General features: G+C 48.3%; 2 protein-coding genes and 1 pseudogene across 3 annotated transcripts in view; 1 reads left to right on the forward strand and 2 right to left on the reverse strand.

Moving 5' to 3' along the window:
- The window catches only part of ENO1 (enolase 1), a 167,372-nt gene that overhangs the window by 31,371 nt on the left and 122,150 nt on the right, over positions 1-13,851 (reverse strand). The gene's annotated exons all lie outside the window — the stretch shown is intronic.
- CA6 (carbonic anhydrase 6) overlaps positions 1-13,851 on the forward strand; it is a 30,308-nt gene that overhangs the window by 3,103 nt on the left and 13,354 nt on the right. Inside the window, exons 1-3 of one of the 2 annotated variants that reach the window (XM_053400858.1) lie at positions 6,537-6,722; positions 6,880-7,022; positions 10,622-10,801. In XM_053400858.1, the coding sequence (XP_053256833.1) occupies positions 6,944-7,022; positions 10,622-10,801 (259 nt within the window). In that variant the 5' untranslated portion in view covers positions 6,537-6,722; positions 6,880-6,943. Of the gene's footprint in view, positions 1-6,536; positions 6,723-6,879; positions 7,023-10,621; positions 10,802-13,851 lie in introns of those variants that run through there. The other variant, XM_053400857.1, reaches the window with a different exon arrangement.
- On the reverse strand, positions 863-1,294 carry LOC128419770 (ATP synthase subunit f, mitochondrial-like; annotated as a pseudogene).

The raw sequence follows: 13,851 nt of genomic DNA on the forward strand, positions 1-13,851 counted from the left end.
ATGAAGTCTCTCCCCTCACCCCTCTTTGGAGGCAATGGAGGAGTGCACCTTGGGGGAGGAGGTCAAGCTGTTGGAAGGTCGCAGCGCCTGCTGTGGCTGTAGAGACTGATGCGGGAGAGACATGTTTTGTTGCAGCTGGGGCAGATGAAGGCATCCGGTTGTGCTGCTGCAGATGCACCATGGCCTTCCTTCTCTCTGCACTCTTCCCTGTGGCCATTTCTCCTCTGGTCACTGCTATGGATACACAAATTGCCTGCCTGTCTCCAGGCACCGCGGTCATCTGCAATCAATTCCCATGTGGCAGGGTTGATGTTGCCAGCATTCCTGTTCCTTCTGCAGACATATTTGTAGCACAGAGTTGGTCTGCCCATTGGCCTGGTGCCAGAAGCCAGCTCTCTACAGAGTACGTCCTTGGGGATCCTGCCACCTTCCATTCTGTGGACGTGACCAAGACAGGACAGATGTTGCTGAGACAGGAGTGAGAACGTGCTGGGAATGTGGGCTTGGGAGAGCACCTCTTTGTTTGGAATTGTGTCCTGCCCTGTGATACCACAAATCTTCCTGACCAACAGCACATGTGGAAGATGTTGGGGCATTGCTCCTAATGGTTGTAAGTTGCCTACGACTTACTTCCACAAAGCAGTGTGCTAAACACAGGCCTGGTAGACCTTCGCCTTGGTATTGAACGTTGGCATCACATTCTCCCACACCCTTTTGGAGAGGCGAGCAGTTGCCGTAGCTGCCTTGCCAATACGCTTGTGCAGCTCACCATTGATGGAGAGGTTGCTGGTTATGGTGGAACCCAGGTAGACAAAATTGTCTACCACCTCAAGTGTGTGGTCACACTTTTTTTAAAAAAAAATGAAAGTAGATATTTTATTATTGGTCACAGAATACACCGTTGAGTCTAGAAGGTAAGAGCCAATCTGCATTCAGTTGAAGCAAACTCACTACGAGTCGCAGTATGGCAGCTTGTATTCTTCTGGTCCATCAAGCTTCAGTGATACTTCCTCCAGGGATCATGCTTTGTACGGTTGAAGCTCCAGATGTAGCTGAAAACCACATAGGCAGTTAGCATCATGGCCATGCCACCAATCCTGCTTTCTTCACATCAACGTACTTTTTGACAAATCTGTCATAGCCTCCTCGGACACCCGTATCAAACCCAGCTTGGGTGTAATCTCGAGTTGCTAACCAGTTTGGCAACTTCCCCACTTCTACATCCAGCAGCCTCACATCTTTTACCGGAACGGGTCGGTCCGCCATCTTGAAGCTGCTGCAGTGTCTCCCTGCTCCTGGGGAGGCTGCTGGGAGAAGGTTGCGCGCGCGGGGGCTCCGTGGTCACACTTTTTAAAATAAGTTAAGTTGGCAAGCCCACTCCCCGCTGACCAAGGTGCAACAACAAACTAGACCTTAAGGGGAGAGACTCCATAGCACAATGATCTACATGCAGAAGATCTCAGTTTGAAACACTTGTATCTAAATTTAAAAGGATTTGGTAGCTGGGGATGAGGAAGAGATGTAGCCGATACTCTGGCAATCCACCACCAGCCAAAATAGATGCAACTTGGCAAGATGGAGAAAGTCTTTGTTGTAAATGCCTGTACAAGCCTGAGAGGTAAACAGAACTCTTGGTGCAGTGATAAGGTACCCAGCTACCAAAGAATTCTGTGGGACCTGGAAGGCTGTACAGATTCTTACACTTCATATTGGTCCAGCCCAGGGCCTGAGATTGGATAGGACAGCTGGGCTAAGGCTAGCTTCTGAGTCAAGACTGAGATGAGATTTGAATTCAGGGTTTGAGGGCTCATCAACTTACAATGTTAACTGATGCGTTTTGAATAGGGCAGATGGAGCTCAGGGAGGAGAGAAACAGATAATGCTTTATTAGTTAAACTGAATGCAAACAGCACATCCTACAAGAAGAAATAAAAAGAGAGGTTTTGCCTTTCTGTGTGACCACTCCCATTCCCACCATGGCAGCTTTACACAAAACCTGAAGCTCGCTTGGGAACTCACTGCCTGCAATGTTTAATTTTTTTAAAAAAGCTTCCCGCCATCTCATTTATTATTATTCCACATGGTGCATGCAAGATCAGATGGTGTTATTCATTCCCGGCTTCCCCCACCTCCCCTTCCCTGGAGGAGTCATTGCTTTTGACATCTGCATTGGTCTGTGCAACGGCAGAGCTAATCAAACATGGCCCACAGTGCCTTGCGTAATCCTTGTATATCCAGGGCTGGGTAAATAGTCATTGAGGGAGCGGGTGGCGCTGTGGTCTAAACCACTGAGTCTCTTGGGCTTGCTGATCAGAAGGTCAGCGGTTCAAACATAGTTGTCAGCTTTTCCCTTTTCTTGCGAGGAATCCTATTCGGAATAAGGGAATTTCCCTTAAAAAAAGGGAAACGTTGACAGCTATGGGTTCAAATCTGTGCGACGGGGTGAGCTCCCATTGCTCTGTCCCAGCTTCTGTCAACCTAGCAGTTCTCATGCACACTAGTGCATGTAGATAAATAGGTACTGCTGCGGTGGGAAGGTAAACGGCATTTCCATGCACTCTGGTTTCCGTCACGGTGTTCCTTTGTGCCAGAAGCGGTTTAGTCATGCTGGCCACATGACCTGGAGAGCTGTCTGTGGACAAATGCCAGCTCCCTCGGCCTGAAAGCAAGATGAGCGCCACAACCCTGTGGTCGCCTTTGACTGAACTTAACCATCCAGGGGTCCTTTACCTTACCATTACCTTAAATAGGCATAGAAATTAGCTGAGAGAAAAGCAACTCAGCCATTTATACCAGCATCACCTGCCAGGGATTCCACCCCGGAGTGTCACCTCTGCACCGGCGTCTCCATTCTGCTGCTTTTGCAAGCCTGAAATGATTGTGTTCAAAAGTCTCCTTTCCCTTGCTCAGAGGTTGAGAATGTAGAGTTTAGATTCACCAGAGGGGGGGAATGTGACATCAGAACCCCTAACATTCATTTAAACTGGGCTGTTGGTAGACGGGTGTCACCAACCTTTTCAGGCCAGTGAAAATATATTGAATTTTGAGAGAGTGCACTCATGGTTGCTTCTTTCCCTCCACCTCCCCAGAGCTGCGTCATAATCCAGCCGCCCCAAAGGACATGTATCCTTGTGTGCACATAATGAGAAATATGCTTTGTTTTTCCATGGAGTCAGAATAAAAGATCAGATCTAGTAGAATTAAAGCAGCTCCTCATGAATGCTTGTGGATGGCAACCCTCCACACTTGGCCAGCAAATCCACCATTAAATTATTATATTATTTATTTAGTGCATTTCTACCCCACTTTCATCTAAAATGGTTCCCAGAGTGACTTACCTACAGCGTGTATCTGAAGAAGTGTGCATGCACACGAAAGCTCATACCAATAACAAACTTAGCTGGTCTCTAAGGTGCTTTAATTAACTTTAAAAGGTAAAGGTAAAGGGACCCCTGACCATTAGGTCCAGTCATGACCGACTCTGGGGTTGCGGTGCTCATCTCGCTTTACTGGCCGAGGGAGCCGGCGTACAGATTCCGGGTCATGTGGCCAGCATGACTAAGCCGCTTCTGGCGAACTAGAGCAGCGCACGGAAATGCCGTTTACCTTCCCGCTGGAGCAGTACCTATTTATCTACTTGCACTTGGATGTGCTTTCAAACTGCTAGGTTGGCAGGAGTTAATTAACTTACCTACAGTTAATTAAAGCAAGACAGTCTAAACCCCAACACCCACCACAACACGCAAGGGGAAAGGGACACGGAGGGAAGAGGAAAGCAAACTCAGGCACCAATTCTTTAAAAAGTTGTTCTGATAATGACCAGCTGACACAGTTCAGTGCTAAGAGGTTCCTGATACAGCTGGTCTGTTGGCAAAGCTGATGGAATGAGCCCTCTAATTTGTTAAAATCATGTTGGTAGACTGTACAGTTGAAATCACAGATCTGGTGTTTGCCAGCGCTGCAAAAACATTGATCCGAGGTATGGATCCTCGTGAAAGAGACCAAAGGTTTTCTCTTTTGTTTGTTTTTAAGACAGCAAAGAATTTAAGAGCAAGGTAGGACTTGCTGATCAGAAGGTCAGCGGTTCGAATCCCCGCAATGGGGTGAGCTCCCGTCATTCAGTCCCTGCTCCTGCCAACCTAGCAGTTTGAAAGCACGTCAAAGTGCAAGTAGATAAATAGGTACTGCTCCGGCGGGAAGGTAAACGGCGTTTCCGTGTGCTGCTCTGGTTCACCAGAAGTGGCTTAGTCATGCTGGCCACATAACCCGGAATCTGTACGCCGGCTCCCTCGGCTAATAAAGCGAGATGAGCGCGCAACCCCAAAGTCAGTCACGACTGAACCTAATGGTCAGGGGTCCCTTTACCTTTTCTTATTTCTCAGCACACGCAAAGTGTTTTCCTGTTGCGATGGGGTCCACAGCTTCTGTTTTAAACCAATAAAAGGATAGCTAGTGCAATAATTAGCACTGGGCTAAATTCAGGGAGAACTGGATTTTGATCCCCACTCAGTTACAATGCTTACGGAGTGAACTTCGGCCAGGTGTCACCTCGCTCACCCTATCTCGCCTCGCAAGGTTGTTTTGAAAGTAAATGGTGTGAATGAGGATGCTTTGGCTGGTGCAGTCAACCTGGTGCCCTCCAGATGTAGAGTACAGCTTATGAAGGACAGGAGAAAAACAAGACCCAGCAATCCAAAAAGTGAGAGAAAAATCTGACCCAGGATGACCTGACCTGATCTGGACCTTGAACCAAACTTGCGCAGTCTCCTCCACCCTCCTTGCCACCAGATCTCCCCATCCTGCTTTGATAGGTCCAAATAACTCCAGTGCCTCAACTCACTCCAGCCAAATCCTGGGCTGACCTGTATCAGCTGGATTCATTCTGGGGTCAGGGATTCGGATGGAGCCTGGGCACAGGCCTGGGCACTGCCCCCTCAGTAGCATATTATTCTGGGATGCTGTTCTTGCGCTTCCAGGTCTGGGAGCCCAAGCTGGTGCTCCAAGCTTGCTACATTCTGGTGCCGAGTCTGACGTTTTCTCCTTGGGGATCCATCTGTGTGCCTGAAGTCTTGTGTATGAAATTTGCATCGCGCCTGAGGCCCTGAACGGCCTCCCGCCCGGATGCTGACCAAACACAAACCGGCTTTCCTTCACTATGGTGGCGACACCACGTGCCCTTATACCAGGGGTCAGCAAGGTTTACTGGCCATGGGCTGGAGCACTCTCATGGAAATTGTCTGTGGGCCAGACTGGTGCAGCACGACGCCGGAGATCATGTCTGCACATGTCTGCAGCGTTGGCATTCGCTTCTGCGCATGCCCAGACACCGAAAATCGCACCTTCACAGAAACGATTTTTGGCACCTGGACATGCGCAGACGCGATTTCTGATATCTGCATGTGCACAGATGTGATTTCTGGCGCCGCTCAACGAGTCCGCAGAACGCGCTGTGCCGGTTTAGTGCATCGCGCGGGGGACTCACCAAGTGGGCGGCTCGGTTCGGGGGTGGTTCGTGGACTGGTAAAATGGTCTTCGTGGGCCGCATCTGGGCCATGGGCCACATGTTGCGCAACCCCTGCTTTATACTATACAGTCATACAGACGCTTCAGGTTGCACGGTTTTGGGTTGCGCCCTGCGCCGAACCCGGAAGTACCAGAATGGGTTACTTCCGTGTTTCGGCACTTGCGCAGAAGTGCTAAATTGCGCTTTGTGCATGTGCAGAAGCGCTGAATCGCAACCCGCACGTGCGCAGACGCGGCGCTGCGGACGCTGCTGGTTGCAATCGTGCTTCCCGCATGGATCACGTTCACAACCCGAGCATCCACTGTAGACCCAGTGCATTAGTAGGGAGACTATTCTCTCTCGAGGGCCTCATTCCCTTCTGTGAAAACTCCCAGGGGCCACATGCTAGGGGTGGGAGGGGCTGGATGCAAAGGTGACCAGAACAAGAAATGTAAATGTAAACTATATTTTTGTACAGTAGACTATTTTCTACACACCCACCCACCCACCCACACCCTCTGTCCTCCGTTCAGGCTAATGAGGCATGATCAGAGTTCAAGGGCACTCAAGCTTGGAGTGAACTGGACAATGTTGCATTTTTTTCGGGGCTGGGGAGATACCTATGACTCCCTGTTTGAATGTTGATTCCTTAGTTTGGGGGTGGTGGTGCAAAACGTAGGGTTCACGGTACAAAAGTGTGCAAAAATATTGCAAAACTTTGGCACCAGTTTGGAGTCAATTGGGCAATGCTGGGGTTGGGGGTGTGTGATACCTATGGCCCCAAATTACTCAGTTTTTTTGGGGTGCAAAACGTGGGGGTTTTTGTGCGAAATGGCTGCAAAGCTTTGGCACCAGTTTGGAGGGGATCCCACCCAGATTTCAGGGAATGAAGCTCAGAGCCGGGCCGGTGGAGGCTCCGCTCTGGGAAGTGGGTGTGTTTTGTGTATCCTGAGGTCCAGGCAGAGAGTCTTGGAGGGCTGCCTTTGGCCCCCAGGCTGAAGGTTCTCTACCCACCTCCCTGCCCTAATGCATGCTGGGAAGCATTAAACATTAATGCTTCCAGGACGCTGCTGTACAGAAGGCCAATAACGCCGGCTCCCGAGAGGGGAGACCGCGAGCTTTGCAAAAGTACAGAACGTTACATTGCCTTGGTGCCATTGACCTTGTGCTCTTTGCTGTTTTGCCATCCCATTAGAGTGCCTGGCAGCTCTTCTCCCAGGTGGGTCAATAAGATATCATTAGGAGATGTAAGCTTGGGGGGAGGGAATACCCCAGCAGGTTGATGATATCTGTTATTGTTTTGGCAGGGAGCAGGGAAAGGTGGGCGGGAGGGGGAAAGGCTGGCTTTAAAGTAAATTGTTATTTACTCTTTCCAGAATATATAAGAGAAGAAGACGGGCTGGTTCCTCGCTGGCAGCTGCTTTCAGACTTGGGAGAGCCATGAGGACTAGTGGCTGGGTGTTCCCCTTCTTCCTTTTGCAGCTGAGCTCTTCTCATGTCCTGCACTGGACCTACAAAGGTAATAAGGAGACAGGATTGGGATGGGGTGCGAGGAGAAGGGGGGGTAGGCCCTGTGTTTAACACTCTCCCTTCTGTTGCTGGAAACCTGCAGGGCTGACACCCCGGTTGAAACGAAAGGCTTAGATTGAAACTGAGCTATAAGCTAGGCATATTTGCTCAGACATAAATCCAATTGGCTTCCAGCAAGATTTCCTTCGGAGCAAATAGGATCAGGATTGCAGCATCAGCGCCGTAGGCCTACGCATGTAGGCTTCAAAACAATGCCAAGTCTGTGCATGTGACGGAATGATGGGGTTGAAAGGCAGTGTGGCATAGTGGCTAGTGCGTCAGACAAGAGATTGGGGAGATGCAAGCATATATTTAAAGCACATTCCCTCTCCCCCCAAGAATCCCAGGAACTGTAGTTTATCCCTCACAGAGCTGCTGTTGTTAGCTCTCACAACAAACTACATATCCCAGAGTTCTTTGGTGGAAATGTGCTTTATAGTGTGCACATGGTTACAGATTCAAATCCCCCTTTTGAGCTCTGAAGTGGTGACTTGGAGAAATTTATAACATCTCAGCTAGCTTGACTCACAGAAACATAGGGTATCAAAGGACTAAATATAAATTGAGGTGGTGGTGTGGGTTGTACCATTACAGTGGGAGATATACAAGTTGTTGTTGTTTTTAATGTTCTGTGTAAAGGAAAATTCCATGCCTGCAGAAAAATATTTATTGTTTGTGGGGAAGGGTAATGCAACCCCCTTAATAAAACGAAGCAAGAACTGAACACCTCTTATGCTATGTTAGGGTTGCCATATTTCAAAAAGTGAGAATCCGGACACGAGAGTTGTTGAGCTTTTTAAAACTATTTTTAAAGGAAATTTGCCCAAAAAACAACACTTCTGACCAGTGTTCAAAACTCCCATTGCTCTAGGCACATTTTGCGACAGGGAATTTCATTGGTGTGAGCATTTTCTGAGCTCTGGCCGCAGTACTGCGCCTAAGATTTCAGATTAAAACTGCAGAGTGGAAGGAAAGGAGGACCTTTTTCTGCCTCCCCACTTCCAGCTACTCTCTGAAGACTGGAGAAGAGACCCTCTTAAGAATATTGAGGGGTGGGCAGGGGAAGGACTAGACCATGTGAAAAATGAACATAATATTTTAGCTGCAGTTCATTCATTTTCAGCTTTGTATTGTTATTTTAAAAAGTGTGCCTAGATATTCCCTTGTTGCGCCCGTAAACTAGGTTTAAGGTGCCATTCAGCTCCTAGCTTTCATATCTCAGTTTCTAACACTGCTTCTGACATGGGATGCCATACACCTGGGTTTTCCTGGGCATGTTTACAGATTTTCAGAAATTCTGCCCAGACTCTATTTCCGACGGACGAATCCCGGATATGTCCTGGAAATTCCAGATGTATAACAGCCCTAGCTATGTACATTATATATAAATATGCAATTACAGTGGTACCTCGGGATGCAAACAGGATCCGTTCCAGAGCTCCATTTGCATCCCGAACAGAACGCAAGACGCGGCGGTGCGTCTGTGCGTGCGTGGGTCGTGTTTCGCCGCTTCCGCGCATGCACGCGACGTCATTTTGAGCGTCTGCGCATGCGCGAGCAGTGAAACCCGGAAGTAATGCAGATAGATTGTCAGTAGGGAGAATCTATCCCTGGATTACAGGCTGCTCCCCACAAAACAGGACCAGAGGAAGCGGAGTCAGACCAGACCACTGGTCCACCGAGCTCAGTAGCACTTACACAGACTGGCAGTAATGCTGCAAGACTGCACACAAGGATCTTTCCCTTCCCTTCCTGGAGATTCCAGGGGTTGAACCTGGAACCCGTCTGCAGGCAAAGCAGATTCTCTAACTGCTCAGCTCCAGACTCCAGTCCTCCGTTCATATGACCAAATCGATCTAGGATTGGAATGAGCAGTTGGCTCAGGCTCAACTAGGGAGCATTATGGCTGACCTGGGCACTAACAGGAAGCCTCTTCACTGTGACTCTCAACTCAGGGATAGCCATCCTGGTGCCCTCCAGATGTTGCAGACCACAACTCCTATCATCCTGATGTTTGGCCCTGGGGGCTAAGGGTTGAAGGGAGTTGCCGTCGAACGTCATCTGGAAAGCCCCAGGTTCCTATCCCTGTTTTGAACAGTCTTAATAGCAGCCGGAACAGCCACTCATGCAGAGACGCAGCAGGGAGCTTCCTTTCTGGAAGGTGCTCCCAGGAGCCTTGAGTCCAGGCATGGGGAAGCTGTGTCTCCCTGCCCCCCATATTCCTGGACTGCAGCCTCCACCATCCTTGTCCATTAGCCATTCTTTCAGAGGCTGCTGCAAAAAGGCCAACGCGTCTGTTTTCATCTCTGCCGCACTTTCCTTTGGAAGGCGGTGAGTGCGGCGGAACAGATCAATGCCTCTGACCGCCAACAAGAGAACTGACAAAGATGAGAGGAAAGGTTTCCATATCGATTGCAAACAAAGCAGGGAGGTTTGAGAGGCAACCTTGAGGCCCCTACCAGGCGGTAAGAGCAAAATATACTGATAAGAGGGACATAGGGAGAGGGAGAGAGGAAAGAGCCTTGTCTATTTGCATGAGTTGCTTTGAAGATTTGGACATTGAAAGAATATTGGAGCTTTTACAGGCAAGCCCCACCACACTACCTAAACAGGCTGTTGTTTACAAGCTGCGGTTGGCTGCCCTGCCCTGACTTGCTGTGATGTCATGGAATGTATTTTATTAATTAAACCACAGCAACATCAATGTCTTTAGAGTGTTTATACACCAACTTCAGGGAATAGCACCCCGAGAAAGTTGCAGGCAGCAAGAGGAGATTCACTTGGATGCGCCTGAGTGGTCAGAGCATAAGAACACAACTTCTTAGGGAAGCATTTAGCACATAAAGCATTGGCCCACACCATAGATTTAAAGCACATTTAAACCACATGGCTCCCCCCCTAAAAATTACCGGGAACTGTAGTTTACTTGTCACAGAGCTACAATTCCCAGAACCCTTGACAAACTACAGTTCCCATGTTGTTGTTTTTGAAGGGGGAAGCCACGTGCTTTAAAGTCGTACCTCAGGTTACATACGCTTCAGGTTACATACGCTTCAGGTTACAGACTCCGCAAACCCAGAAATATTACCTCGGGTTAAGAACTTGGCTCCAGGATGAGAACAGAAATCGTGCTCCAGCGGCACGGCAGCAGCGGGAGGCCCCATTAGCTAAAGTGGTGCTTCAGGTTAAGAACAGTATCAGGTTAAGAACGGACCTCCGAAACAAATTAAGTTCTTAACCTGAGGTACCACTGTATGGTGTACTTTCAGCCTAATATTTAACAGGAGGGAATTCCAAAAGGCTGGAGCCACCACACAAAAGGCCCTATTCCTGTATCACATGGACCTCCTGCAGGTGGCCCTCTCTTGTAGAGTGCGAGTGATCAATTGGGTATATAAGAGGAGAGACATGATAGTTCAGGTATCCTTGTCTCAAGCTGCCAGGCTGTGTGCCTCAGAACTTCTACCTAAGACAATTTCTTCATTGCAAGCTCAGCCTGACAGCCTCTCCTCTTCCTCTCTTCCCTCCTCTCTGACGTTGCTTCTGAAGGGGAACTGGATGAAGTGCACTGGGGAAATCACTTCCCAGACTGCCTCGGAAAGCGTCAGTCCCCCATTGATATTCGGAAGAGGTCTGTCCAATACTCTCCGGAACTGGAACCGCTGGAGCTCCACGGCTATGCTGGGCCCCTGCAAGGAACCTTCACCATGACTAACAACGGACATTCAGGTGAATATGAGCAGCAGGTAAAAAAGGTGGTGAATCAGCTGAATGGTGGTGGGGAAGGGAGGACCATGGCTCAATGAATGAGCATGCAAGATGTCCCAGGTTCAATCCCCAATGGCAACTCCAGGTACAGCTGGGAATGTCCCCTGCCTGAAACCCTGGCCAGCTGCTGCCAGTCAGTGTACTGATCTAGATGGAGCAAGTGTCTGACTTGGTATAAGGCAGCTCCCTGTGTTCCTGGGAATGTGTTTACCTGCCATGTCAAGTCCTGATTCGCTTCCCAAATGCAGAATAACAATTCAAGACAAGGGTTATTTTTCTAGATAAGCAAGCCCTTAAGGCTGCTAATTGGTTGATAATAACAAGACATTCCAACAGTTCTTATTCTTTTACAAGGGGCATTTATTATGAGACTGTAAAGTACCTGAGCATCGTTATCCTTTGTATTACTACTGTGGGGTTGTAGCTTGCCTAAGACCATGAAGACATAGTATTTCCCAATCTCTGTCTTAACCATGGTTATGAGATCAGGAGAACGCTGGAAGCTTGTAGCCTCCCTCAGCCTCTTTCTCCTCTTCTCTGCCATGCAAATGCTACGCTCCCTTCCCTAATCAGCATGAACCATGGTGTAGCTGTTTGCCCCAAGTTTAAGGCAACCATGTTTAGCTTCAAACCCATTTGAAAACCAGATGACCCTTGAAACCATGGTTATCTTTAATCCCATTTAAAACCAGGGTTAGCTTGAAACTAATCTGAAACCAAAGCTAGCTTTAAACCCATTTGAAAGCAGGGCTTTAAATCCGTTTGCAACCAAGGTTAGAAGCCAGATATAAGTGCCAAACAGTCTCTGTTTTAAGCGTGGTGTGAATTTTGGTGTGATGCATAACATCAACCCTGCAATGTATTTCCAATACCTAGTGATGGTTGAAGTCAGAGTTGTTGGTCTTTTTACATTTTCAGCTGACTGTCATTCACAAAAGCTTCTTTTTTTAATTGAATGAGCTGCCTCTCCTGATCTCGTTTATTTCAACTTCTTGCTTTGTCATCTCTTTCTTTTTCTTTTTTTTTATAAAAAAAATCTATTCTGCTAATTTTGTGCTGATTTTCTCAAACTAGAGGCGGGCGATCCAGTCAGCACCATGTACACAATCGAGAATGTAGGAGATGTTTGCATTTGTTCATGAGACATTAAAAAATAAAAGGACAAAAGAACAGCTTCCAAAGTTATATGCTGGCTAATCCTTCCCGTGCACTATAGGGATATTTCTAGAATTTATTTCTGACAATGCATAACATGACGAGCAGCGGAGCTGATAGATAAACTCACTGTGTGTGGGTATTTTTTATACCAGTATAATGTGTATTTGTAAAGCAGGGGGACTGTAGGAACACAGGAAGCTGCCTTATCCCATGTCAGACCATTGGTCAATCTTGCTTAGTGTTGTCTACACCGACTGGCAGCAGCTCTTCAGGGGCTCAGACAGGGGACATTCCTAGTGCTACCTGGAGATGCTTGGGAATCCTGGGAATCCTGGTAGTTTATTCCTTTGGGGTTAGTCCTTCAAATGGCCATTGTAGTGGTTAGCAGCATACTACTCCTAAAAGCCTGGAGGTTCTATTCAGCTGTGGGCAATAGCTACCAAGACTGCATAGCCACCATACATATAAAGCACATGGTTTCATCCAAAGAATTGTGGGAACGGCGTTTCCGTGCGCTGCTCTGGTTCACCAGAAGCAGCTTAGCCATGCTGGCCGCATGACCCGGAAGCTGTCTGCGGACAAATGCCGGCTCCTTCGGCCTACAGAGCAAGATGAGCGCCGCAACCCCAGAGTTGTCCGTGACTGGACTTAACGGTCAGGGGTACCTTTACAGTGGTACTTTGGGTTACATATGCTTCAGGTTGCATATGCTTCAGGTTACAGACTCCGCTGACCCAGAAATAGTACCTCGGGTTAAGAACTTTGCTTCAGGATGAGAACAGAAATTGTGCTCCTGCGGCACGGCAGCAGCGGGAGGCCCCATTAGCTAAAGTGGTGCTTCAGGTTAAGAACAGTTTCAGGTTAAGAACGGACCTCCGGAACGAATTAAGTATGTAACCAGAGGTACCACTGTACTTTACCTTTACCTTTAAGTTAGGCAACATTCATTTCATACCTTTAAAGCTCTGTGATACCAATAATTCTGGGAGTTCTAGCTTGCTAAGGGTGCTGTTAGGAGGAGAGGACCCCTACTGACCTCTCAGAGCGACAATTCCCAGAGTTCCCTGGGAAGAGGGGGTCATTTGTTAAACCACTCTGGGAACTGTTGCTCTGTGAGGGGAATAGGGGGTCTCAGGAGCCCTTAGCAAACTACAGTTCCCAGGGTTCTTTGAGGGAAGCCACAGCTATTTAAAGTCGTATTATGCTCCAATTCTCTCTATATCCCTGTTGTGTAGTGCTTAGGGTGTCAGACTAGGACCTGGGAGACCAGGGTTCAAATCTCCGCTCTGTCATGAAACTTGGGTAAGTAAGTCATTGCCTCCCAGCCTAACCTACCTCACAGGGTTGTTGTGTGGATGAAATGAGGAGGAGGGGAGAACCTTGGAGAGAAAGGTGAGGCAGGAATGCAATCAGAAGCAAAAACAAGAAACCATGGACGGCTGACAAATTCGGGGGCCGGGGGGTGGGGGAAGCGGTGGAGCACTGAGACAAACTGTCTCCAGGGAAAGGAATCTCTAATTGTATTGCCCCAAGAGATCATTGTTGAGGCTGCTTGCTTATTATGCACGGCGGTGTATGACCAGCCTTTCATTAGGGGGTTTCAGCACAGCAGTATTATCAGCCTTTGCTCTCTGAACATTAGTTGTTGCTTTTTTGTGAACTGCTGTTTTTGTTGAGTTCCCTTCCCCTGGACCCCTTCCGTCTCTTTAGCACTCTGTATTTTGCATCCAGGCTCATTAACAGCACCATTGTTGCTGGTCAGCCTGAACCAATTTTTGTCAGGAGCGCCGCATCGGCTATCCAGGGCTTTTGGCAAAACCTGGCGATTTCCTTCGGTGTGGAGGAAGAACAGC

The sequence above is a fragment of the Podarcis raffonei genome, chromosome 8, assembly GCF_027172205.1.
Source record: "Podarcis raffonei isolate rPodRaf1 chromosome 8, rPodRaf1.pri, whole genome shotgun sequence".
In the NCBI taxonomy this organism is placed as follows: Eukaryota; Metazoa; Chordata; class Lepidosauria; order Squamata; family Lacertidae; genus Podarcis; species Podarcis raffonei.